The sequence below is a fragment of the Oncorhynchus tshawytscha genome, linkage group LG04 (assembly GCF_018296145.1).
Source record: "Oncorhynchus tshawytscha isolate Ot180627B linkage group LG04, Otsh_v2.0, whole genome shotgun sequence".
Classification (NCBI taxonomy): Eukaryota; Metazoa; Chordata; class Actinopteri; order Salmoniformes; family Salmonidae; genus Oncorhynchus; species Oncorhynchus tshawytscha.
In genome coordinates this window covers 6,073,218-6,098,217 of record NC_056432.1, presented here as the reverse complement: position 1 = coordinate 6,098,217, position 25,000 = coordinate 6,073,218, and the positions used below count along the sequence as shown (strand labels likewise).

At 46.7% G+C, this 25,000-nt stretch overlaps 1 protein-coding gene across 1 annotated transcript in view; it reads left to right on the top strand.

Moving 5' to 3' along the window:
• Window positions 1-25,000, top strand: part of LOC112239503 (extracellular matrix organizing protein FRAS1-like) — a 316,408-nt gene that overhangs the window by 253,136 nt on the left and 38,272 nt on the right. The window contains exons 28-39 of the mRNA XM_042321247.1: window positions 806-888; window positions 1,089-1,275; window positions 3,239-3,421; window positions 8,587-8,889; window positions 11,075-11,199; window positions 13,138-13,278; window positions 17,371-17,598; window positions 17,889-18,002; window positions 21,013-21,163; window positions 21,372-21,531; window positions 22,850-23,012; window positions 23,651-23,897. Of these exons, the coding sequence (XP_042177181.1) occupies window positions 806-888; window positions 1,089-1,275; window positions 3,239-3,421; window positions 8,587-8,889; window positions 11,075-11,199; window positions 13,138-13,278; window positions 17,371-17,598; window positions 17,889-18,002; window positions 21,013-21,163; window positions 21,372-21,531; window positions 22,850-23,012; window positions 23,651-23,897 (2,085 nt within the window). The remainder of the gene's footprint in view (window positions 1-805; window positions 889-1,088; window positions 1,276-3,238; window positions 3,422-8,586; window positions 8,890-11,074; window positions 11,200-13,137; window positions 13,279-17,370; window positions 17,599-17,888; window positions 18,003-21,012; window positions 21,164-21,371; window positions 21,532-22,849; window positions 23,013-23,650; window positions 23,898-25,000) is intronic.

Below are 25,000 nucleotides of genomic sequence, written 5' to 3'. Positions count from 1 at the left end.
CTCCTGGTACTGTCAGGTCCCTGCATCCCATACCTCTAACTCTCCCGGTACTGTCAGGTCCCTCCATCCCCCCCTCTAACTCTCTCGGTACTGTCAGGTCCCTCCACCCCATACCTCAGAGGGAGGCTATAGATGCCTGTCTTTTTGTCTCCTCTCCTGTCTAACTGCCTGCCTGCATGTCTGTCTTCCTGTCTGCCTGCCTGTCTGTCTGCCTGCCTGTCTGTCTTCCTGTCTGTCTGTCTGTCTGCCTGCCTGCCTGCCTGCCTGCCTGCCTGTCTGTCTGTCTGTCTGTCTGTCTGTCTGTCTGTCTGTCCTGCCTGCCTGCCTGTCTGTCTTCCTGTCTGTCTGTCTGTCTGTCTGTCTGTCTGTCTGTCTGTCTGTCTGTCCTGTCTGTCTGTCTGTCTGTCTGTCTGTCTGTCTGTCTGTCTGTCTGTCTGTCTGTCTGTCTGTCTGCCTGTCTGTCTGTCTGCCTGTCTGTCTGTCTGCCTGTCTGCCTGTCTGTCTGTCTTCCTGTCTCTCTACCCGTCTGCCTGCCTGTCTGCCTGCCTGTCTACCAGACAGCCTCTGCTTAACGACATCGCCCAGCGCAAAACACATACTTAATTGACTCACGCCACGGACTTAGGATTCAAGGCTTTTCTACGGCCAAGCTGAAGCTATATTAACCACTTAGATGTATTATTTATATATCTACCCTGTTCTTCAGCTGAATAAATCACACATACCATTATTAATATTATCATTCTGTTCAGGCAAAGCTACAACCCCACATACTCAACCTGTACCACCATGGTCCTGTTTTCAGGCAAGCTGCGTAGACGCCAGTTCTACTCCCAGCCTCTGGAGAACGGTCTGGTTCTGTCCCAGGGTTCCACGTTCACCTACCAGGTAGAGATGAGTTCAAACACAAGGTTTTCGGGAATCAATTACTTGATGATTTCTAGGGCAGATTAATGAATTAATCTCTGCTGTAAGACATTGATTCATTAAATAATTGTTTTGTATTTTGTTACATAAATAGGTTAATAGAGCTGAGTTAACGATACGCATGACCTCGATCGACTAATCATTATCAATCCTACTACCAGGACGTGTTGGATCTGCTTCTGGTGTACACCCCTGATGTGGCCAGCGGGGGAAGTGACGAGCTAGCCTTCTCCCTGACCGACGGCATCCACACCAGCGCCGGGCGGCTCACCTTCACCGTCGACGTCAGGAAGACTGAAGGACCAAGGATGACAGGTAACAGAGGCCTGCAGCTGGCCGCAGGAGAGGGCTGGAGGAGAGGGCTGGAGGAGAAGGCTGGAGGAGAGGGCTGGAGGAGAAGGCTGGAGGAGAGGGCTAGAGGAGAGGGCTGGAGGAGAGGGCTGGAGGAGAGGGCTGGAGGAGAGGGCTGGAGGAGAGGGCTGGAGGAGAGGGCTGGAGGGCTGGAGAGGGCTGGAGGAGAGGGCTAGAGGAGAGGGCTGGAGGAGAGGGCTGGAGGAGAGGCCTGCAGCTGGCCGCAGGTATGGAGAGGGCTAGAGGAGAGGGCTGGAGGAGAGAGATGTGGGTCGATGGACATGTCTGTTGTTTGAGAAGGGGATGTTAAGGAGGCTTGAATGATGGGGCAAAATGTTGATTTCCCGCCTAAATTGACTTATCCAAACCTAATGATCTTTCGTCGGTTGGCCATGCACAGTAACTGGTACTGTTGCATCATTTTAGAAAGTTCTGGAATTCATCTTTTACGATAAAAATAGTTCTTAAATTGCTAAGGTATACTCACTTTTTAGGACAGAGGCTTAAATAGATAGTACAAATATTATGAAAATATATATATTTTTAAATCATATATGTGGGGCAATAGGGTTGAAATGACTGACATGTTTTCTAAATATCGTAACAGTCAAATTATAAACAACACTGTTAGATTTCCCATTTCTTTTAACTGTAAAATAAATAATGATCATACTTATTGACGGAACAATATTGGCACTATTTCATATTACTGACGAAATATAATTTTCTTCTAAAAGTCCTTTGAACGGTGCAGAAACACCATTCAAATGTGTGCAGATTCGTTAAAACTTCAGCTTTAATTAAACATGATGTGACTTTGGTCGTCTGTGAACAAGATAAATGTGGTCTTCTTTACATTTTATGAAATTATTGTATATTTTTTTCATGTTGAGACATCCTACATCTACATCCTGCTGAGAATATCATAGCAAGATTGGAACCACAATGGCTAGACTGTTACCGTTCATATGCCGTCTCCCAGGCTGGGCTGTCTCGCTCAGTGGAAGAGAAATCGATTCTTTGTCTGAATAGGATAGAAAATGTGACGTGATAATGTGCGGGTCTGAAACCTGACACTTCAAGTCAGCTCTGCGGGGTGGAAACAGAACGCAGACAGATTGGATTTCTGCCACTATAAGGCAGGGGACTCGACACTGTTCACAAAATGCCAGTCGGAACCGGTCCACAACCGCTCAACGACCCTCACATCAGGGAACCAGACATCTAAAATGGGTTGGATTACGTTGAGTTGCAGTGATAGACTGGAAGCAGCTGAATATATACAATGAATATACAAAACATTAGGAACACCTGCTCTTTCCATGACATAGACTGACCAGGTGAAAGATATGATCCCTTATTCATGTCACTGATGTTATATCCACTTCAATCAGTGTAGATGAAGGGGAGGAGACGGGTTAAAGAAGGATGTTTAAGCCTTGAGACACATTGGGACTCCGGTTTGTGTATGTGTGTCATTCAGTAGATAAATGGGCAAGACAAAAGACTGAAGTGCCTTTGAAAGGGGGATGGTAGTAGGTGCCAGGCACACCGGATTGAGTGTGTCAAGAACTGCAACGTTGCTGCAACGACAGTCCACCACCCAACGGACATCCAGCCAACTGGACACAAAGCATTGGAGTCAATATCGACCTGCTTTCGAAAACCTTGTTAAGTCCGAAGACTGTTCGAAGGGGGGGGTCAACTCAATATTAGGAAGGTGTTCCTAATGTTTGGTGTACTCAGAGTATGTTAATATGGAATTGGTTAACCGGAACAAACTCCAACAAAGCAGAACTGAAGATGCAAATAGAATTCAAAAAATTGAATTTATTGGTCACATACACGTGTTTAGCAGATGTTATTGGTCACATGATATTGCGGGTGTAGCGAAATGCTATTCTAGAGTCTTGTATTCTGCTATTTTCTGAGTGTCTGTTATCTCTCCCCTCAGGTGCAGCGTCTAAGATCACTGAGCAGAACCTGAAGGGATCAGATTCCGACTCAGACAGCCTGAAGCTGAGGTACATCCTGATCAAAGATCCTCCAGTAGGAAGACTACAGCTTTCTGAAGGAGGAGGACAGGACGCGGTGGCTGTTAAAGGACCTGTCAAGAGCTTCACACAGGAGGAGGTCAACAAAGGTATCTCTCTCTCGCTCTCTCTCTCTGTCTCTCTCTCTCTCTCTGTCTCTCTCTCTCTCTGTCTCTCTCTCTCTTGCTCTCTCTCTCTCTCTCTCTCTCTCGCTCTCTCTCTCTCTCGCTATTCTCTCTTTCTCTCTCAGCAGTCGCTCTCAACTCTCTCTCTCTGTCTCTCTCTCTCTCTCTCTCGCTCTCTCTCTCTCTCTCGCTATTCTCTCTTTCTCTCTCAGCAGTCGCTCTCAACTCTCTCTCTCTCTCTCAGCAGTCGCTCTCAACTCTCTCTATATATATCTCTCTCTCTCAGCAGTCCATCACTCTGCCTCTTTCTGTCTCTCTCTCTCGCTCCCTCCCTCGTTCGGCTCTCGATTGAAACACTTTCCATGATTTTCAATTGTTTAAATCGGCTATCTTTTTTTCCCAAAAATGGCCCTTGTTTTTTTTTCAGAGATTTGTTCTCAGTTCTTGAAATTAATTAATTCAGGATATTGAATTGACCCGAACTTTACCTTCGTACTGGTACAGATATGGGTAACTGTCAAAATAAAGGAAACACCCACATATAGTGTCTTAATGGGGCGTTGGGCCGCCACGAGGCAGAACAGCTTCCATGCATCTCGACATAGATTCTACACGCGTCTTGGACTCTATTAGAGTGATGCGACACCATTCTTCACAAGAAATGTCATAACTTAGTGTTTTATTGAAGGTGGTGGAACCATTTCTCAGGCGCCACTCCAGACTGTCCCATAAGTGTTCAATTTTGTTGTGATCTGGTGATTGAGACACCCTGGCATGTGGTTTACATCATTTTCATGCTCATCAAACCATTCAGTGACCACTTGAATGGGGAACTTAAGCATATGTGGGTGAATGGCAGTGCAGTGGAGGTCTTACGTGATCCAATTTTGTTATTTATTTCGCTGATCGAAACTTTTTTTGTACATAATGTCTCTGCCATAATTTCCTAGTATGTGAAAACAGCTTCTGGAAGAAGACTCGTCTGTTCAGTGGGTCCATATGGAGGTGTTCTTGTCAGGACCCGGTTAAGAACTCGGGTCTCCGGTGTGAGAAACAGTCACTTAGTAAACTGAGCCACTAATAGTCGGCAGAACCCAGAAGATGAGGCAGACACAGCAGTACTAGAGACGGTGATTTAATAAAGGAAAAGATCTTCAGGCAAAAATATAAATCCACAACGTCAAAAGTAATTCCAAGAGAAAAATTGTATATCCTCCAAGACACAAGGAAAATCCACAAAGTGGTAAGAACAGCAGGGAAAAAACAAACCTCAAAAGAATAATAAAAAATAAACAAGAACAAAACCAGAGTTCCACAAGAGAGTCCAAGTGGAGTAACAAATGTTCACAGCATCACTGGTGCCAACATTCAAACACACAGCAAAGAACTGAGGAACACTAAGGGTTTAAATACATTCAAGGGAAATGAGGCACAGGTGCAAATAATAACTAGAACAAGGGAAAAACAAAAGGGTCAAAAAAGCACAATGGGGGCATCTAGTAACCAAAACCTGAACAATCCTGGCCAAATCCTGACAGTTCTTGAACTATTATAGACCAATCTCTACCTTTAAGTCTTTATTGAAGACTCGTCTCTTCAGTAGGTCCTATGATTGGGTGTATTCTGGCCCAGGAGTGTGAATGTGAACGGAAAGACACTGGAGCAACGAACCGCCCTTGCTGTCTCTGCCTGGCCGGTTCCCCTCTCTCCACTGGGATTCTCTACCTCTAACCCTATTACAGGGGCTGAGTCACTGGCTTACTGGTGCTCTCTCATACCGTCCCTGGGAGGGGTGCGTCACCTGAGTGGGTTGAGTGGGTTGAGTCACTGACGTGATCTTCCTGTCCGGGTTGGCGCCCTACCTTGGGTTGTGCTGTGGTGGAGATCTTCGTGGGCTATACTCGGCGGTGGCTGAAGATATCCCTCTAGTGGTGTGGGGGCTGTGCTTTGGCAAAGTGGGCGGGGTTATATCCTGTCTGTTTGGCCCTGTCCAGGGGTATCGTCAGACAGGGCCACAGTGTCACATGACCTTTCTCAGCCTCCAGTATTTTTGCTGCAGTAGTGTATGTGTCAGGGAGCAGGGTCGAGGGTCAGTTTGTTATATCTGGAGTACTTCTCCTGTCTTATCCAGTGTCCTGTGTGTATTTATCTCTATTTTTCTTTATTTCTTTCTCTCTCTCTCTCGGAGGACCTGAGCCCTAGGACCATGCCTCAGGACTACCTGGCCTGATGACTCCTTGCTGTCCCCAGGTTACCTAGCCGTGCTGCTGCTCCAGTTTCAACTGTTCTGCCTATGGAACCCTGATCTGTTCACCGGACGTGCTACCTGTCCCAGACCTGCTGTTTTCAACTCTCTAGAGACAGCAGGAGCGGTAGAGATACTCTGAATGATTGGCTATGAAAAGCCAACTGACATTTACTCCTGAAGTGCAGACATGTTGCACCCTCGACAACTACTGTGATTATTATTAATTGACCATGCTGGTCATCTATGAACATTTGAACTTCTTGGCCATGTTCTGTTATAATCTCCACCCGGCACAGCCAGAAGAGGACTGGCCACCCCTCATAGCCTGGTTCCTCTCTAGGGAGTTTTTCCTAGCCACCGTGCTTCTACACCTGCATTACTTGCTGTTTGGGGTTTTAGGCTGGGTTTCTGTACAGCACTTTGTGACATCAGCTGATGTAAGAAGGGCTTTATAAATACATTTGATTGAAATTTTGATTGATCAGCAATCACTTAGCTCGATTTGGAATATCGACAACTCTGGATATTCTGCTGATCCTAATCGTAATCCCGGGACTTGAAAGAGGAAGCGGCAGTGAAAAAGAGGCAAACAAGCTTCCTGATGAGACATCGGTGAACGTACAATCACTGGAGAACATATTGGATGAGCTCAATTCCATACTATCCTATCAACAGGACCTGACATTTTTTTAAATGTTTCTCAGAGTCGTGGCTGAGCAAGGACATGGATATACATTTTGCTGGTCGAAGGGAACAGCTGTTGAGCTATAAGCTATGCTGATAAGCTACTATTTACCATCTATATATTTCATAGCTGTCTATTTACCACCACAAACCGATGCTGGCACTAAGACCAAACTAAACGAGCAGTATAGGGCTATAAGCAAACAGGAAAATGCACATTCAGAGGCTGCGTTTCTCATGGCCCATGACGTTAAGGGAAACTGAAATCTGTTTTACCTCATTTTTACCAGCATGTCACCTGTTCAGAGGAGACAACACTCCCAAAGCAACTAGAAGCACTGGATTAGAGGCAACATTTGCACTGAGCTAAAGGCAAGAATTGCTGCTTTCAAGGAGCGGGACACTAATCTGGACGATAATAAGAAATCCCGCTACGACCTCCAAAGAAACGCATCCGCGAGCTGTCCAGCTACGTGAGCCTGCCAGACGAGCTAAATGCTTTCTATGCTTGCTTCGAAGCAAGCAACACTGAACCATGCATGAGAGCACCAGCTGTTCCGGACGACTGTGTAATCACGCTCTCTGTAGCCGATGTCAGTAAGACCTTTGAACAGGTCAACATGCACAAGGCCGCAGGGCCAGACGGATTAACAGGACGTGTACTCTGAGCATGCGCTGACCAACTGGCAAATGTCTTCACTGACATTTTCAACCTGTCCCTGATCAAGTCTGTAATACCTACATGTTTCAAAAAGACCATAATCTCTGTCCCCAAGAACACCAAGGTAACCTGCCTTAATGACTACCGACCCGTAGCACTCAAGTCTGTAGCCATGAAGTGCTTTAAATGGCTGGTCATGGCTCACATCAACACCATCATCCCTGTTCCCATGTGGTTGAAACATCTTCACTCTCAGGTTTTGATCTTTAATTCCCTCTGTTATCTTCCTCCTCGCCTCCCTCCGTCCCCATCTCCCCTGTCCCCATGTTCCCCATCTCCCCCCGTCCCCATGTTCCCCATCTCCCCCCGTCTTCGTGTTCCCCTTCTCCCCCGTCCCCGTGTTCCCCATCTCCCCCCGTCTTCGTGTTCCCCATCTCCCCCCGTCTTCGTGTTCCCCATCTCCCCCCGTCCCCATGTTCCCCATCTCCCCCTGTCCCCGTGTTCCCCATCTCCCCTGTCCCCATGTTCCCCATCTCCCCCCGTCCCCATGTTCCCCATCTCCTCCCTCCCCGTGTTCCCCATCTCCCCCCCCGTCCCCGTGTTCCCCATCTCCCCCTGTCCCCATCTCCCCCCGTCCCCGTGTTCCCCATCTCCCCCCATCCCCGTGTTCCCCATCTCCCCTGTCCCCATCTCCCCCCGTCCCCATGTTCCCCATCTCCCCCTGTCCCCATCTCCCCCCGTCCCTGTGTTCCCCATCTCCCCCTGTCCCCATCTCCCCCATCCCGTGTTCCCCATCTCCCCCATCCCCGTGTTCCCCATCTCCCCCTGTCTTTGTGTTCCCCATCTTCTCCTGTCCCCATGTTCCCCATGTTCCCATCTTCCCCTGTCCCCATGTTCCCCATGTTCCCCATGTTCCCCCATCCCCATGTTCCCCATCTCCCCCTGTCTTTGTGTTCCCCATCTCCCCCTGTCCACATGTTCCCCCTGTCCGCATGTTCCCCTGTCCCCATGTTCCCCTGTCCATCTCCCCGTCCCCATGTTCCCCGTCCCCATATTCTCCATCTCCCCCTGTCCCCATGTTCCCCATCTCCCCCCCGTCCCCATGTTCCCCATCTCCCCCTTCCCGATGTTCCCCGTGCCCATCTCCCCCTGTCCCCATTGTTCCCCATCTACCCCTGTCCCCATGTTCCCCATCTACCCCCTTCCCCATGTTCCCCATCTCCCCCTTCCCGATGTTCCCCCGTGCCCATCTCCCCCTGTCCCCATGTTCCCCATCTACCCCTGCCCCTATGTTCCCCATCTACCCCCGTCCCCATGTTCCCCATCTCCCCCTTCCCGATGTTCCCCGTGCCCATCTTCCCTGTCCCCATGTTCCCCATCTACCCCCCGTCCCCATGTTCCCCATCTCCCCCTTCCCGATGTCCCCCGTGCCCATCTCCCCCTGTCCCCATGTTCCCCATCTATCCCTGTCCCCATGTTCCCCATCTACCCCTGTCCCCATGTTCCCCATCTCCCCCTTCCCGATGTTCCCCTGTCCCCATGTTCCCCTGTCCCCATGTTCCCCTGTCCCCATGTTCCCCATCTACCCCTGTCCCCATGTTCCCCATCTACCCCCGTCCCCATGTTCCCCATCTCCCCCTTCCCGATGTTCGCCTGTCCCCATGTTCCCCTGTCCCCCAGAGGACCACCTGCCTCCCTCTGTGGTCGTGAATAAGGGTCTGGTGTTGGATGAGAACTCAGTGAAGAAGCTGACTACTCTCCAGCTGTCAGCTACAGACCAGGACAGTGAGCCTGGAGAACTGCTGTACCGCATCACCAAGCAGACTGCACTGGGACACCTGGAGCACGCCAGAACCCCAGGTACTACTGTTGGTGCTGTAGACACGCAGAGCAACCAGCTCACATGGACACATAAACACACTTCTGCACAAAACATGTTTTAATTAACGTGCGTATATTTTACACATGCATACACAAACTTATAAAGGGTCAAACTTTCAAACATATACGTGCTATATTGGACACACACACACACACACACACACACCTGTGTAATCCAACATGAAATAATGAGTCTGATGATTAGACCCATTGGGACCAATGATATCATGGAGGAAGTGACATCATGTTCGGCTGCTCTCCTCTCACAGCATTCTTCAACTTCCTTCATGATATCTTCCTCGTCTTCAACTTCCTCACCTCACTTTACCTCAAGACTGTTTGGGGGCTTGACTTAGTTCATTAGTCTTCCACCTACTAGAACTCTGGTCAGGTAATTCCCCCAAACACACACAGCTACACAGCTGGATTCTGCCTGGTGTAAAGAGAGGTGGGTGGTAGGGCAGATGACTGCCTGGTGAACAGGGAGGTTGGGTTGGTAGTAGGGCAGATGACTGCCTGGTGTACAGGGAGGTTGGGTTGGTAGTAGGGCAGATGACTGCCTGGTGTACAGGGAGGTTGGGTTGGTAGTAGGGCAGATGACTGCCTGGTGAACTGGTAGTAGGGCAGAACAGGGAGGTTGGGTAGTAGGGCAGATGACTGCCTGGTGTAAAGGGAGGTTGGGTAGTAGGGCAGATGACTGCCTGGTGGGAGGTTGGGTTGGTAGTAGGGCAGATGACTGCCTGGTGTACAGGGAGGTTGGTAGTAGGGCAGATGACTGCCTGGTGTAAAGAGAGGTGGGTAGTAGGGCAGATGACTGCCTGGTGTAAAGGGAGGTGGGTAGTAGGGCAGATGACTGCTTGGTGTAAAGGGAAGTTGGTAGTAGGGCAGATGACTGCCTGGTGTAAAGGGAGGTGGGTAGTGGGGCAGAAAACTGCCTGGTGTCAAAGCAGTCACCCTAGAGGGAATTAATCCCATAATGAGTGTTTTGGTATGACCCTAGAGGGAATCAATCCCATAATGAGTGTTTTGGTATGACCCTAGAGGGAATCAATCCCATAATGAGTGTTTTGGTATGACCCTAGAGAGAATCAATCCCATAATGAGTGTTTGGTATCACCCCAGAGAGAATCAATCCCATAATGAGTGTTTTGGTATGACTCTAGAGGGAATAAATCCCATAATGAGTGTTTTGGCATGACCCTAGAGGGAATCAATCCCATAATGAGTGTTTTGGTATCACCCTAGAGGGAATCAATCCCATAATGAGTGTTTGGTATGACCCCAGAAGGAATCAAATCCATAATGAGTGTTTGGTATCACCCTAGAGGGAATCAATCCCATAATGAGTGTTTGGTATCACCCTAGAGGGAATCAATCCCATAATGAGTGTTTGGTATCACCCTAGAGGGAATCAATCCCATAATGAGTGTTTGGTATGACCCCAGAAGGAATCAAATCCATAATGAGTGTTTGGTGTGACCCCAGAGGGAATCAATCCCATAATGAGTGTTTTGGTATGACCCTAGAGGGAATCAATCCCATAATGAGTGTTTGGTATCACCCTAGAGGGAATCAATCCCATAATGAGTGTTTGGTATCACCCTAGAGGGAATCAATCCCATAATGAGTGTTTGGTATCACCCTAGAGGGAATCAATCCCATAATGAGTGTTTGGTATGACCCCAGAAGGAATCAAATCCATAATGAGTGTTTGGTGTGACCCCAGAGGGAATCAATCCCATAATGAGTGTTTGGTGTGACCCCAGAAGGAATCAATCCCATAATGAGTGTTTGGTATGACCCCAGAAGGAATCAAATCCATAATGAGTGTTTGGTATCACCCTAGAGGGAATCAATACCATAATGAGTGTTTTGGTATGACCCTAGAGGGAATCAATCCCATAATGAGTGTTTGGTATCACCCTAGAGGGAATCAATCCCATAATGAGTGTTTGGCATCACCCTAGAGGGAATCAATCCCATAATGAGTGTTTGGTATGACCCCAGAAGGAATCAAATCCATAATCCTGGCATAGTATGAAAATGCTACATTAACGTTGACGTGCTACAGACTGTGTTTTCTTGCACATCAAGTTTACAAAGCTATTCCAACTATTAATGCTAATGGTTAATGCTAATAAATGCTAACTTCCTCCCGCTACAGGAAGCCGAATTACTTCCTTCTCCCAGGCTGACCTGGCTTCACGTAGCATCCAGTACGTTCACACCAGCGAAGAAGAGAAGCACACAGACGAGTTCTCATTCATAGTATCTGACGGGGCTAATGAGGTACACACACGCACACACACACGCACACACACATACACACACACACACACACACACACACACACGCACACACACACGCACACACACACACACACACACACACACACACGCGCACACACACACACACACACACACACACACACACACACACACACATCCACACACACACATACACACGCGCCCACACACGCACACGCACACACACACACACACACACACACACAAAAAAACACACACACACACACACACACACACACACACACACACACACTGGGCATAATGGCTCTCTCTAATGCAGCCTAATGAGAAGCGCTTCGGTAAACATGTGGAAGGTTGTCTGGCATTCACGACTGGCTAGCTGCTGTGTGTGTGTTCCCTATACGTTATATTCAGGTTGTCCATACGTTATATTCAGGTTGTCCATACGTTATATTCAGGTTGTCCATACGTTATATTCAGGTTGTCCGTATGGTTATATTCAGGTTGTCCATACGTTATATTCAGGTTGTCCGTACGTTATATTCAGGTTGTCCATACGTTATATTCAGGTTGTCCATACGTTATATTCAGGTTGTCCATACGTTATATTCAGGTTGTCCATACGTTATATTCAGGTTGTCCATACGTTATATTCAGGTTGTCCGTACGTTATATTCAGGTTGTCCGTATGGTTATATTCAGGTTGTCCATACGTTATATTCAGGTTGTCCATACGTTATATTCAGGTTGTCCATACGTTATATTCAGGTTGTCCATACGTTATATTCAGGTTGTCCATACCATGAGGTTGTTGTGTGTTTTCTAAATTCAGAGTGGGATATTTCCTCTCCCATATTACGCCGTAGATATTTGATCGAGATGTTTGCTCATAAACTATCACGTAGAGCGGATTATGGTTTGTATCTAATACTATTTCAACCAGGCTGTGATTGCTCGTGGCGTGAGACGTTTCCTGTGTATGTTGTGATGGGGTGTTGTGATTTCAAATTAGAACCCTACTGTATGGTGTCTTTAGGTAGATAACAGGTGTCTTTAGGTAGATAACAGTGTTCTGTACGGTGTCTTTAGGTAGATAACAGTGTTCTGTACGGTGTCTTTAGGTAGATAACAGTGTTCTGTACGGTGTCTTTAGGTATATAACAGGTGTCTTTAGGTAGATAACAGATGTCTTTAGGTAGATAACAGGTGTCTTCAGGTAGATAACAGGTGTCTTTAGGTAGATAACAGTGTTCTGTACGGTGTCTTTAGGTAGATAACAGGTGTCTTTAGGTAGATAACAGTGTTCTGTATGGTGTCTTTAGGTAGATAACAGGTGTCTTTAGGCAGATAAGAGGTGTCTTTAGGTAGATAACAGGCGTCTTCAGGTAGATAACAGGTGTCTTTAGGTAGATAACAGTGTTCTGTACGGTGTCTTTAGGTAGATAACAGGTGTCTTTAGGTAGATAACAGTGTTCTGTATGGTGTCTTTAGGTAGATAACAGGTTTCTTTAGGTAGATAACAGGTGTCTTTAGGTAGATAACAGTGTTCTGTACGGTGTCTTTAGGTAGATAACAGGTGTCTTTAGGTAGATAACAGTGTTCTGTACGGTGTCTTTAGATAACAGATGTCTTTAGGTAGATAACAGGTCTTTAGGCAGATAAGAGGTGTCTTTAAGTAGATAACAGGTGTTTTTAGGTAGATAACAGGTGTCCTTAGGTAGATAACAGGTTTCTTCAGGTAGATAACAGGTGTCTTTAAGTAGATAACAGTGTTCTGTACGGTGTCTTTAGGTAGATAACAGGTTTCTTTAGGTAGATAACAGTGTTCTGTACGGTGTCTTTAGGTAGATAACAGGTTTCTTCAGGTAGATAACAGATGTCTTTAGGTAGATAACAGATGTCTTCAGGTAGATAACAGATGTCTTTAGGTAGATAACAGTGTTCTGTACGGTGTCTTCAGGTTGCCCAGACGTTCTACATCACCATCCGGCCGGTGGATGACTCCCTCCCCCTGCTGGTGGTTCCTGGGATGAAGGTTCAGGAAGGGGTCAGGAAGACCATCACTGAGTTTGAACTGAAAGCCACTGACCCTGACACAGAGGTGGAGTAGGACAGGCTGTCTGACCATTCACTATACACAGTCCGTGTTCACTAGCAGTAAACTTAGCTAAACTACAGTGTCTTGAAAAATTATTTTCCCTCCTTTCTGATTTTCTCTATTTTGGCCTATTTTTGATACTGAATGTTATCAGATCTTCAACCCAAACCTAATATTAGATAAAGGGAACCTGAGTAAATAAAAAAATAGAAAATCTAATAAATCGTATTTTATTTATTTAATTGACAATGTCATGCAACATCCAATTCGCCTTTTTTTTAAAGTCATGTGGAGGAATATTGGCCCACTTTTGCATGAAGAACTGCTTTACCTCAGTGACATTTGTGGGCTTTCAAACTGCTCATTTCACAACATATCAATTGGGATTAGGTCCAAGACTTCAAATGTGTTTTTTTTTGCCATTTTCATATAAGACTTGATTGTGTGTTTTGAAATATTGTCTTGCTGCATGACTCAGCTTTCTCTTCAGCTCACGGACATATTACCTGACATTCTCCTGTAGAATTCTCTGATACAGAGCAAAATTCATGGTTCCTCCTATTAAGTCGTCCAGGTCCTGAGGCAGCAAAGGATCCCCAAACCATCTCTACCACCACCACCATGCTGGACCGTTGGTATGGGTTTCTTACTGTGGAATAACACCAGTTACAATGGAACTCATATCGTGTCCAAAAAAGTTGACTCAAATTTGCCGAAAAGCACCTGGATGAACATGTTCTATAGACAGGACGAATGTTCTATAGACAGGAAGAATGTTCTACAGACAGGAAGAATGTTCTATAGACAGGAAGAATGTTCTACAGACAGGAAGAATGTTCTACAGACAGGAAGAATGTTCTACAGACAGGAAGAATGTTCTACAGACAGGAAGAATGTTCTACAGACAGGAAGAATGTTCTACAGACAGGAAGAATGTTCTACAGACAGGAAGAATGTTCTATAGACAGGACGAATGTTCTACAGACAGGAAGAATGTTCTACAGACAGGAAGAATGTTCTATAGACAGGAAGAATGTTCTATAGACAGGACGAATGTTCTACAGACAGGAAGAATGTTCTACAGACAGGAAGAATGTTCTACAGACAGGAAGAATGTTCTACAGACAGGAAGAATGTTCTATAGACAGGACGAATGTTCTACAGACAGGAAGAATGTTCTACAGACAGGAAGAATGTTCTATAGACAGGAAGAATGTTCTACAGACAGGAAGAATGTTCTACAGACAGGAAGAATGTTCTACAGACAGGAAGAATGTTCTACAGACAGGAAGAATGTTCTACAGACAGGAAGAATGTTCTACAGACAGGAAGAATGTTCTACAGACAGGAAGAATGTTCTATAGACAGGACGAATGTTCTACAGACAGGAAGAATATTCTATAGACAGGAAGAATGTTCTACAGACAGGAAGAATGTTCTACAGACAGGAAGAATGTTCTATAGACAGGAAGAATGTTCTATAGACAGGAAGAATGTTCTATAGACAGGAAGAATGTTCTACAGACAGGAAGAATGTTCTATAGACAGGAAGAATGTTCTATAGACAGGAAGAATGTTCTATAGACAGGAAGAATGTTCTACAGACAGGAAGAATGTTCTACAGACAGGAAGAATGTTCTATAGACAGGAAGAATGTTCTATAGACAGGAAGAATGTTCTATAGACAGGAAGAATGTTCTATAGACAGGAAGAATGTTCTATAGACAGGAAGAATGTTCTATAGACAGGAAGAATGTTCTACAGACAGGAAGAATGTTCTATAGACAGGAAGAATGTTCTACAGACAGGAAGAATGTTCTATAGACAGGAAGAATGTTCTACAGACAGGAAGAATGTTCTATAGACAGGAAGAATGTTCTATAGACAGGAAGAATGTTCTACAGACAGGAAGAATGTTCTACAGACAGGAAGAATGTTCTACAGACAGGAAGAATGTTCTATAGACAGGAAGAATGTTCTATAGACAGGAAGAATGTTCTACAGACAGGAAGAATGTTCTACAGACAGGAAGAATGTTCTACAGACAGGAAGAATGTTCTACAGACAGGAAGAATGTTCTACAGACAGGAAGAATGTTCTACAGACAGGAAGAATGTTCTACAGACAGGAAGAATGTTCTACAGACAGGAAGAATGTTCTACAGACAGGAAGAATGTTCTACAGACAGGAAGAATGTTCTACAGACAGGAAGAATGTTCTACAGACAGGAAGAATGTTCTACAGACAGGAAGAATGTTCTATAGACAGGAAGAATGTTCTACAGACAGGAAGAATGTTCTATAGACAGGAAGAATGTTCTACAGACAGGAAGAATGTTCTACAGACAGGAAGAATGTTCTACAGACAGGAAGAATATTCTACAGACAGGAAGAATGTTCTACAGACAGGAAGAATGTTCTATAGACAGGAAGAATGTTCTACAGACAGGAAGAATGTTCTACAGACAGGAAGAATGTTCTACAGACAGGAAGAATGTTCTATAGACAGGAAGAATGTTCTACAGACAGGAAGAATGTTCTATAGACAGGAAGAATGTTCTACAGACAGGAAGAATGTTCTATAGACAGGAAGAATGTTCTACAGACAGGAAGAATGTTCTACAGACAGGAAGAATGTTCTATAGACAGGAAGAATGTTCTACAGACAGGAAGAATGTTCTATAGACAGGAAGAATGTTCTACAGACAGGAAGAATGTTCTATAGACAGGAAGAATGTTCTATAGACAGGAAGAATGTTCTATAGACAGGAAGAATGTTCTACAGACAGGAAGAATGTTCTACAGACAGGAAGAATGTTCTATAGACAGGAAGAATGTTCTACAGACAGGAAGAATGTTCTACAGACAGGACGAGTCAAAATGTATCGCTTTTTTTGGACGACGTATTAGGACATTGAGGATATAAAAATATGCAAAAGTCAAGACATTTAGAAAAAAGGGGGTAAATACTTTTTCACTGCAATGTAGCAAAAAAATATACCCGGATACCAACAGAACAGAATTGTCACTAAGGTCACGACGAGGAGGTCAACATATTGTATGGCTTATTGGCTAAATTGTTGGTTGCCGTAGCAACTAGAAGAGAAGAAAGACATCTAGTTTCAAGCTCCTTGATTATATGCACTATATAGCATATTCCAGATGGAGGGTAAAGTTGTCACCCTCAGTAATATAGCCATGATGGAATTGTTAATTTTGATCACAAAAGTGTAATATAGCATACATTGAGTGTATAAAATATTAGGAACACCTTGCTAATATTGAGTTTTTACAACCCCTTTTCAACCCTCAGAAAAGCCCTCAATTCGTCAGGGCGTGGACTCTAACAAGGTGTCCGAAAGCGTTCTTTAGTGATGCTGGCCCCATGTTGACTCCAATGGTTCCCACGGTTGTGTCAAGTTGGCTGGATGTCCGTTGGGTGGTGGACCATTCTTGATACACACAGGAAAAGTGTTGTTGCAGCAACGCTGCAGTTCTTGACACACTCAAACCGGTGCGCCTGGCACCTACTACCACACCCCGTTCAAAGGCACTTAAATATTTTGTCTTTCTCATTCACCCTCTGAATGGCTCACATACACAATCCATGTCTCAATTGGCTTAAAAATCCTTCTTTAACCTGTCTCCTCCCCTTCATCTACACTGATTGAAGTGGATATAACATCAGTGACATCAATAAGGGATCATAGCTTTCACCTGGTCAGTCTATGTCATGGAAAGAGCAGGTGTTCCTAATGTTTTGTATATTCATTGTATATATTCAGCTGCTTCCAGTCTATCACTGCAACTCAACGTAATCCAACCCATTTTAGATGTCTGGTTCCCTGATGTGAGGGTCGTAGAGCGGTTGTGGACCGGTTCCGACTGGCATTTTGTGAACGGTGTCGAGTCCCCTGCCTTATAGCGGCAGAAATCCAATCTGTCTGCGTTCTGTTTCCACCCCGCAGAGCTTATTTGAAGTGTCAGGTTTCAGACCCCGACATTAGCGTAAGAAGTGACGGTGTCCCTGACGTTTTAAACACTCAGTGTATATTATATATCATAACATATTGACGCTAAAAATGTCTCCCTCCAGGAGGAGTCCATCACCTTCACCGTAGTCCAGGCTCCCCGTCACGGCACCATGGAGTGGACCAACAACGGACAGCACTACCGTCAGACCAACAGCTTCACCATGGACGACGTCTACCAGAACAGAATCAGCTACAACCACGATGGATCCAACTCACTGAAGGACAGATTCACCTTCACTGTAGCTGACGGGACTAACGTCTTCTTTATGGTGGAGGAGGCAGGCAAGGAGGTGAGGGGAGGAGGGGGTGTGTCTCTCTCTCTGTCTCTCTCTCTCTCACTATCTCTCTGTCTCTCTCTCTCTCTCACTATCTCTCTGTCTCTCTCTCTCTGTGTCACTCTCTGTGTCTCTCTCTCTGTGTGTGTCTCTCTCTCACTATTTCTCTGTGTCTCTGTGTCTCTCTCTCTCTCACTATATCTCTCTCTCTCTCTCACTCTCTGTATATCCCCCCTCTCTCTCCCCCCTCTCTCTCTCTCACTGACATTTCATAAACCCCTCGTCCTGCCTTTGTCATTGTGTAGGTGTTGACTGCTGCACCCCAGATGTTTAAGATCGACATTCTGCCTGTTAATGATGGAACACCTCGTATCGTCATAAACCTTGGTCTGCAGTGGCTGGAGTACACAGACAACAAGGTAAACACAGACTGGTTCTGGAGGACACGGACAACAAGGTAAACACAGACTGGTTCTGGAGGACACGGACAACAAGGTAAACACAGACTGGTTCTGGAGTACACGGACAACAAGGTAAACACAGACTGGTTCTGGAGGACACGGACAACAAGGTAAACACAGACTGGTTCTGGAGGACACGGACAACAAGATAAACACAGACTGGTTCTGGAGGACACAGACAACAAGGTAAACACAGACTGGTTCTGGAGGACACAGACAACAAGGTAAACACAGACTGGTTCTGAGTACAGGACAACAAGGTAAGCACAGACTGGTTCACATGGACAACAAGGTAAACACAGACTGGTTCTGGAGTACACGGACAACAAGGTAAACACAGACTGGTCTGGAGTACATAGACAACAAGGTAAACACAGACTGGTTCTGGAGGATACGGACAACAAGGTAAACACAGACTGGTTCTGGAGTACACAGACAACAAGGTAAACACAGACTAGTTCTGGAGGACACGGACAACAAGATAAGCACAGAATGGTTCTGGAGGACACAGACAACAAGATAAACACAGACTGGTTCTGGAGGACACAGACAACAAGGTAAACACAGACTGGTTCTGGAGGACACGGACAACAAGGTAAACACAGACTGGTTCTGGAGGACACGGACAACAAGATAAACACAGACTGGTTCTGGAGGACACAGACAACAAGATAAACACAGACTGGTTCTGGAGTACACTGACAACAAGATAAACACAGACTGGTTCTGGAGGACACGGACAACAAGATAAACACAGACTGGTTCTGGAGTACACAGACAACAAGGTAAACACAGACTGGTTCTGGAGGACACGGACAACAAGGTAAACACAGACTGGTTCTGGAGGACACGGACAACAAGGTAAACACAGACTGGTTCTGGAGGACACGGACAACAAGGTAAACACAGACTGGTTCTGGAGGACACGGACAACAAGGTAAACACAGACTGGTTCTGGAGGACACGGACAACAAGGTAAACACAGACTGGTTCTGGAGGACACGGACAACAAGGTAAACACAGACTGGTTCTGGAGGACACGGACAACAAGGTAAACACAGACTGGTTCTGGAGGACACAGACAACAAGATAAACACAGACTGGTTCTGGAGGACACGGACAACAAGGTAAACACAGACTGGTTCTGGAGGACACAGACAACAAGATAAACACAGACTGGTTCTGGAGGACACAGACAACAAGATAAACACAGACTGGTTCTGGAGGACATGGACAACAAGGTAAACACAGACTGGTTCTGGAGGACACAGACAACAAGATAAACACAGACTGGTTCTGGAGGACACAGACAACAAGATAAACACAGACTGGTTCTGGAGGACACGGACAACAAGGTAAACACAGACTGGTTCTGGAGGACACGGACAACAAGGTAAACACAGACTGGTTCTGGAGGACACGGACAACAAGGTAAACACAGACTGGTTCTGGAGGACACAGACAACAAGGTAAACACAGACTGGTTCTGGAGTACACGGACAACAAGGTAAACACAGACTGGTTCTGGAGTACACTGACAACAAGGTAAACACAGACTGGTTCTGGAGTACACTGACAACAAGATAAACACAGACTGGTTCTGGAGGACACGGACAACAAGATAAACACAGACTGGTTCTGGAGTACACAGACAACAAGGTAAACACAGACTGGTTCTGGAGGACACGGACAACAAGGTAAACACAGACTGGTTCTGGAGGACAGGACAACAAGGTAAACACAGACTGGTTCTGGAGGACACAGACAACAAGGTAAACACAGACTGGTTCTGGAGTACACAGACAACAAGGTAAACACAGACTGGTTCTGGAGGACACGGACAACAAGGTAAACACAGACTGGTTCTGGAGTACACAGACAACAAGGTAAACACAGACTGGTTCTGGAGGACACGGACAACAAGGTAAACACAGACTGGTTCTGGAGGACACGGACAACAAGGTAAACACAGACTGGTTCTGGAGTACACGGACAACAAGGTAAACACAGACTGGTTCTGGAGTACACAGACAACAAGGTAAACACAGACTGGTTCTGGAGGACACGGACAACAAGGTAAACACAGACTGGTTCTGGAGGACACAGACAACAAGATAAACACAGACTGGTTCTGGAGGACACAGACAACAAGATAAACACAGACTGGTTCTGGAGGACATGGACAACAAGGTAAACACAGACTGGTTCTGGAGGACACGGACAACAAGATAAACACTGACCCTGCAGTACTTTAAAACAAGGCACTGTAGTACATTATGGAACACATATAGGAAAGAGAAATACAAAACAACTTTTAATGGTTTTTTTTTTGAGAAAATCTTTTTGATGTTTTATGTTCGACAATAATTATGAGTGTCTGATTATTACAGTGAAGTTGGGAAAATGCTGTGTGCAACTATCAAAACCTTGCCTCAAGGCGTTGTAATTGTGAAATAATGTTATTATGGGCATTGGGCAATCTGCTGAGAAAATATGATATGCTAACTTGATTTAAGAGTATGTTTGGTCTCAAAAGAATTGCATGGCTAGATGACTCTTCAACTTTTCCCCTTCGTATCAATGGTTGGATTTGGTTTTTGTTGCGCTGCCTCCCCCTAATGGTCTGTGATAGAGTCACAAATACAGTTTAAGTCTTCAATGTTTTTCAATTCTTATTGATATCCTGGCTACTAAACTTGACTGACTGACTGACTGACTGCCTGTCTGACTGACTGACTGTCTGACTGACTGTCTGGTTGATTGATTTACTGACTGACTGACTGACTGACTGACTGCCTGTCTGACTGACTGGCTGTCTGACTGACTGCCTGTCTGACTGACTGTCTTACTGACTGTCTGGTTGATTGATTTACTGACTGTCTGACTGACTGTCTGATTGACTGACGGACTGACTGTCTTGTTCGTTGATTGATTTACTGACTGACTGTCTGATTGATTGATGTTGCAGGCCACCAACCTGATCAGTAAGAAGGAGCTGTTGACCATAGACCCAGACACAGACGATGGTCAGCTGGTCTATGAGGTCACTGCAGAGCCTAAACATGGCTTTCTGCAGAGCAAACTGAAACCTGGCGCTCCCATCACCACCTTCACACAAGGTATAGTGTGTGTGTGTGTGTGTGTGTGTGTGTGTGTGTGTGTGTGTGTGGGTGGGTGGGTGTGGTGGGTGGTCTGTGTTGTGCTACCTTTGGTCTATGTTGTGCTAACGTTGGGTCTATGTTGTGCCAACGTTGGGTCTATGTTGTGCTAACGTTGGTTGTCGTTGGTTTTAAAATTGTGTTAACTTGGCCCCCCTTCCCCCTCCAGCTGACATTAACCTGGGCTTGATCCGCTACGTGCTCTTTGAAGAGAGCGTGACAGAGACCGTGGACAACTTTAAGTTCCTGGTGAAGGACGGCAAGCCCAACGTTGTCTCTGATAACCTGTTCCATATCCAGTGGTCCCTCGTCAGCTTCCAGCACAGGAGGTGAGAGAGGCACAGCCAGCTGTAACAAGTAGGGCCCAGCATGTCATCAGACTCCCATAGACCCGTGTATGGTTCAGACTCCCATAGCCTCATGTATGGTTCAGACTCCCATAGCCCCATGTATGGTTCAGACTCCCATAGACCCGTGTATGGTTCAGACTGATAGCCCCATGTATGGTCCAGACTCCAGTAGACCCGTGTATGGTTCAGACTCCCAGACAGGATGGTTCAGACTCCCATAGCCCCATGTATGGTTCAGACTCCCATAGACCCGTGTATGGTTCAGACTCCCATAGACCCGTGTATGGTTCAGACTCCCATAGACCCGTGTATGGTTCAGACTCCCATAGCCCCATGTATGGTTCAGACTCCCATAGACCCGTGTATGGTTCAGACTCCCATAGACCCGTGTATGGTTCAGACTCCCATAGCCCCATGTATGGTTCAGACTCCCATAGACCCGTGTATGGTTCAGACTCCCATAGACCCGTGTATGGTTCAGACTCCCATAGACCCGTGTATGGTTCAGACTCCCATAGCCCCATGTATGGTTCAGACTCCCATAGACCCGTGTATGGTTCAGACTCCCATAGACCCGTGTATGGTTCAGACTCCCATAGACCCGTGTATGGTTCAGACTCCCATAGACCCGTGTATGGTTCAGACTCCCATAGACCCGTGTATGGTTCAGACTCCCATAGCCCCATGTATGGTTCAGACTCCCATAGCCCCATGTATGGTTCAGACTCCCATAGACCCGTGTATGGTTCAGACTCCCATAGACCCGTGTATGGTTCAGACTCCCATAGACCCGTGTATGGTTCAGACTCCCAAACATCTTCATGGGTTTGCAGCTTCTGAATTTGGCCACAGTTCTATACAGTCTATTTCAGGTATTATCGTGTTGTTGTATCTCTCAAAGCTGTATGTCTGTCTTTATGTAACTGATGCCATCTGATGCCCTGTGACGCCCTCTGATGCCCTGTGATGCCCTGTGATGCCCTCTGATGCTCTGTGATGCCCTGTGATGCCCTCTGATGCCCTCTGATGCCCTGTGATGCCCTGTGATGCTCTGTGATGCTCTGTGATGCCTCTGATGCTCTGTGATGCCCTCTGATGCTGATGCCCTGTGATGCTGATGCTCTGATGCCCTGTGATGCCCTGTGATGCCCTCTGATGCTCTGTGATGCACTCTGATGCTCTGTGATGCCCTGTGATGCCCTCTGATGCTCTCTAATGCCCTCTGATGCTCTCTGATGCCCTCTGATGCCATCTGATGCCCTGTGATGCCCTCTGATGCCCTCTGTGCCCCTCACAGCTACAATGTGAGTGAGAAGGCTGGCACGGTGTCAGTCACAGTGAAGAGGACGGGTAACCTGAACCAGTATGCCATCGTGCTGTGTCGTACGGAGCAGGGCACTGCCACCTCCAGTGTGGGTTCTCTCCCCGGACAGCACGACTACGTGGAGTACGCTGGGCAGGTACTGTTATTTGATTTATTTAACCAGGCAAGTTCATTAATGACAACATATTCTCTTTTTGAGGCAAATCCTGGGAAACAGTTGTTGGAATACCCTCGCCTCCTCTCCTCTCTCCCTCTCCTCTCCTCTCCTCTCCTCTCCTCTCCCTCTCCTCTCCTCTCCTCTCCTCCTCTCCTCCTCTCCTCTCCTCTCCTCTCCTCTCCTCTCCTCTCCTCTCCTCTCCTCTCCTCTCCTCTCCTCTCCTCTCCTCTCTCTGTTCTCCTCTCCTCTCCTCTCTCCTCTCCTCTCCCTCTCCTCTCCTCTCTTCTCCTCTCCTCTCCTCTCCTCCTCTCCTCTCCTCTCCTCTCCTCTCCTCTGTTCTCCTCTGTTCTCCTCTCCTCTCCTCGACTCGCCTCGCCTCTCCTCTCGTCGTCTCGCCTCGCCTCGCCTCGCCTCTCCTCTCCTCTGTCTCCTCGCCTCGCCTCCTCTCCTCTCCTCTCCTCTGTTCTCCTCTGTTCTCCCTCTCCTCTCCTCGCCTCTCTTCTCTGTTCTCCTCGCCTCTTCTCTTCTCATCTCTTCTCTCCTCTGTTCTCCCCACCTCTCCTCTTCTCATTTGTACTACACCCGTAACAACATCTCTAACCTCCCCCCTCCCCCAGGTCCAGTTTGACGAGCGGGAGGACACCAAGGTGTGTACCGTAGAGATCCAGGACGACAAGGTGTTTGAAGGTGTGGAGAGTTTCCAGATGGAGCTGAGCATGCCCGTCTACGCCCTCCTGGGTCAGGTGACCCGCGCCAGCGTCAACATCAACGACACCGAAGACGGACCCACGCTGCAGTTTGACAAGAAGACCTACCACGTCAACGAGAGTACAGGGTTTATACACGCCCCTATAGAGAGGAAAGGTATTAGTAGCCATTACACTATCATTAACCCTACCCCAAACCCAACCCTGACTCTGTCCCTGACCTCAACCCTGACCCCAACCCTGACCCTGACTCTGTCCCTGACCCCAAACCTGACCCTGACCCTGACCCCGTCCCTGACCCAACCCTGACTCTGTCCCTGACCTCAACCCTGACCCTGACTCTGTCCCTGACCCGAAACCTGACCCTGACCCCGTCCCTGACCCTGACTCTGTCCCTGACCCCAAACCTGACCCCAACCCTGACCCAACCCTGACTCTGTCCCTGACCTCAACCCTGACCCCATCCCTGACCCCAACCATGACCCCGTCCCTGACCCCAAACCTAACCCTGACCCAACCCTGACTCCGTCCCTGACCCCAACACTGACCCTGACCCCATCAAGAGGTAATTGAGGAGGAGACTGCTAGTAGCCTATCACTCAAACAAAGATAAGCATTTCGCTACACTCGCATTGACATCTGCTAACCATGTGACCATTAACATCTGCTAACCATGTGTATGTGACCAATAACATCTGCTAACCATGTGACCATTAACATCTGCTAACCATGTGACCATTAACATCTGCTAACCATGTGACCATTAACATCTGCTAACCATGTGACCAATAACATCTGCTAACCATGTGTATGTGACCAATAACATCTGCTAACCATGTGTATGTGACCAGTAACATCTGCTAACCATGTGTATGCTACCAATAACATCTGCTAACCATGTGTATGTGACCATTAACATCTGCTAACCATGTGACCATTAACATCTGCTAACCATGTGACCAATAACATCTGCTAACCATGTGTATGTGACCATTAACATCTGCTAACTATGTGACCAATAACATCTGCTAACCATGTGTATGTGACCAATAACATCTGCTAACCATGTGACCATTAACATCTGCTAACCATGTGACCGATACATTTTGATTTGATTTGACCTGCGCCTTCCAGTAGTGCTGCTTAGTGCAGTGATAGTCCAGCCCTTCAGACCACCATCCAGGGTGTGGCAGGTAGCTTAGTGCAGTGATAGTCCAGTCCTTCAGACCACTATCCAGGGTGTGGCAGGTAGCTTAGGGC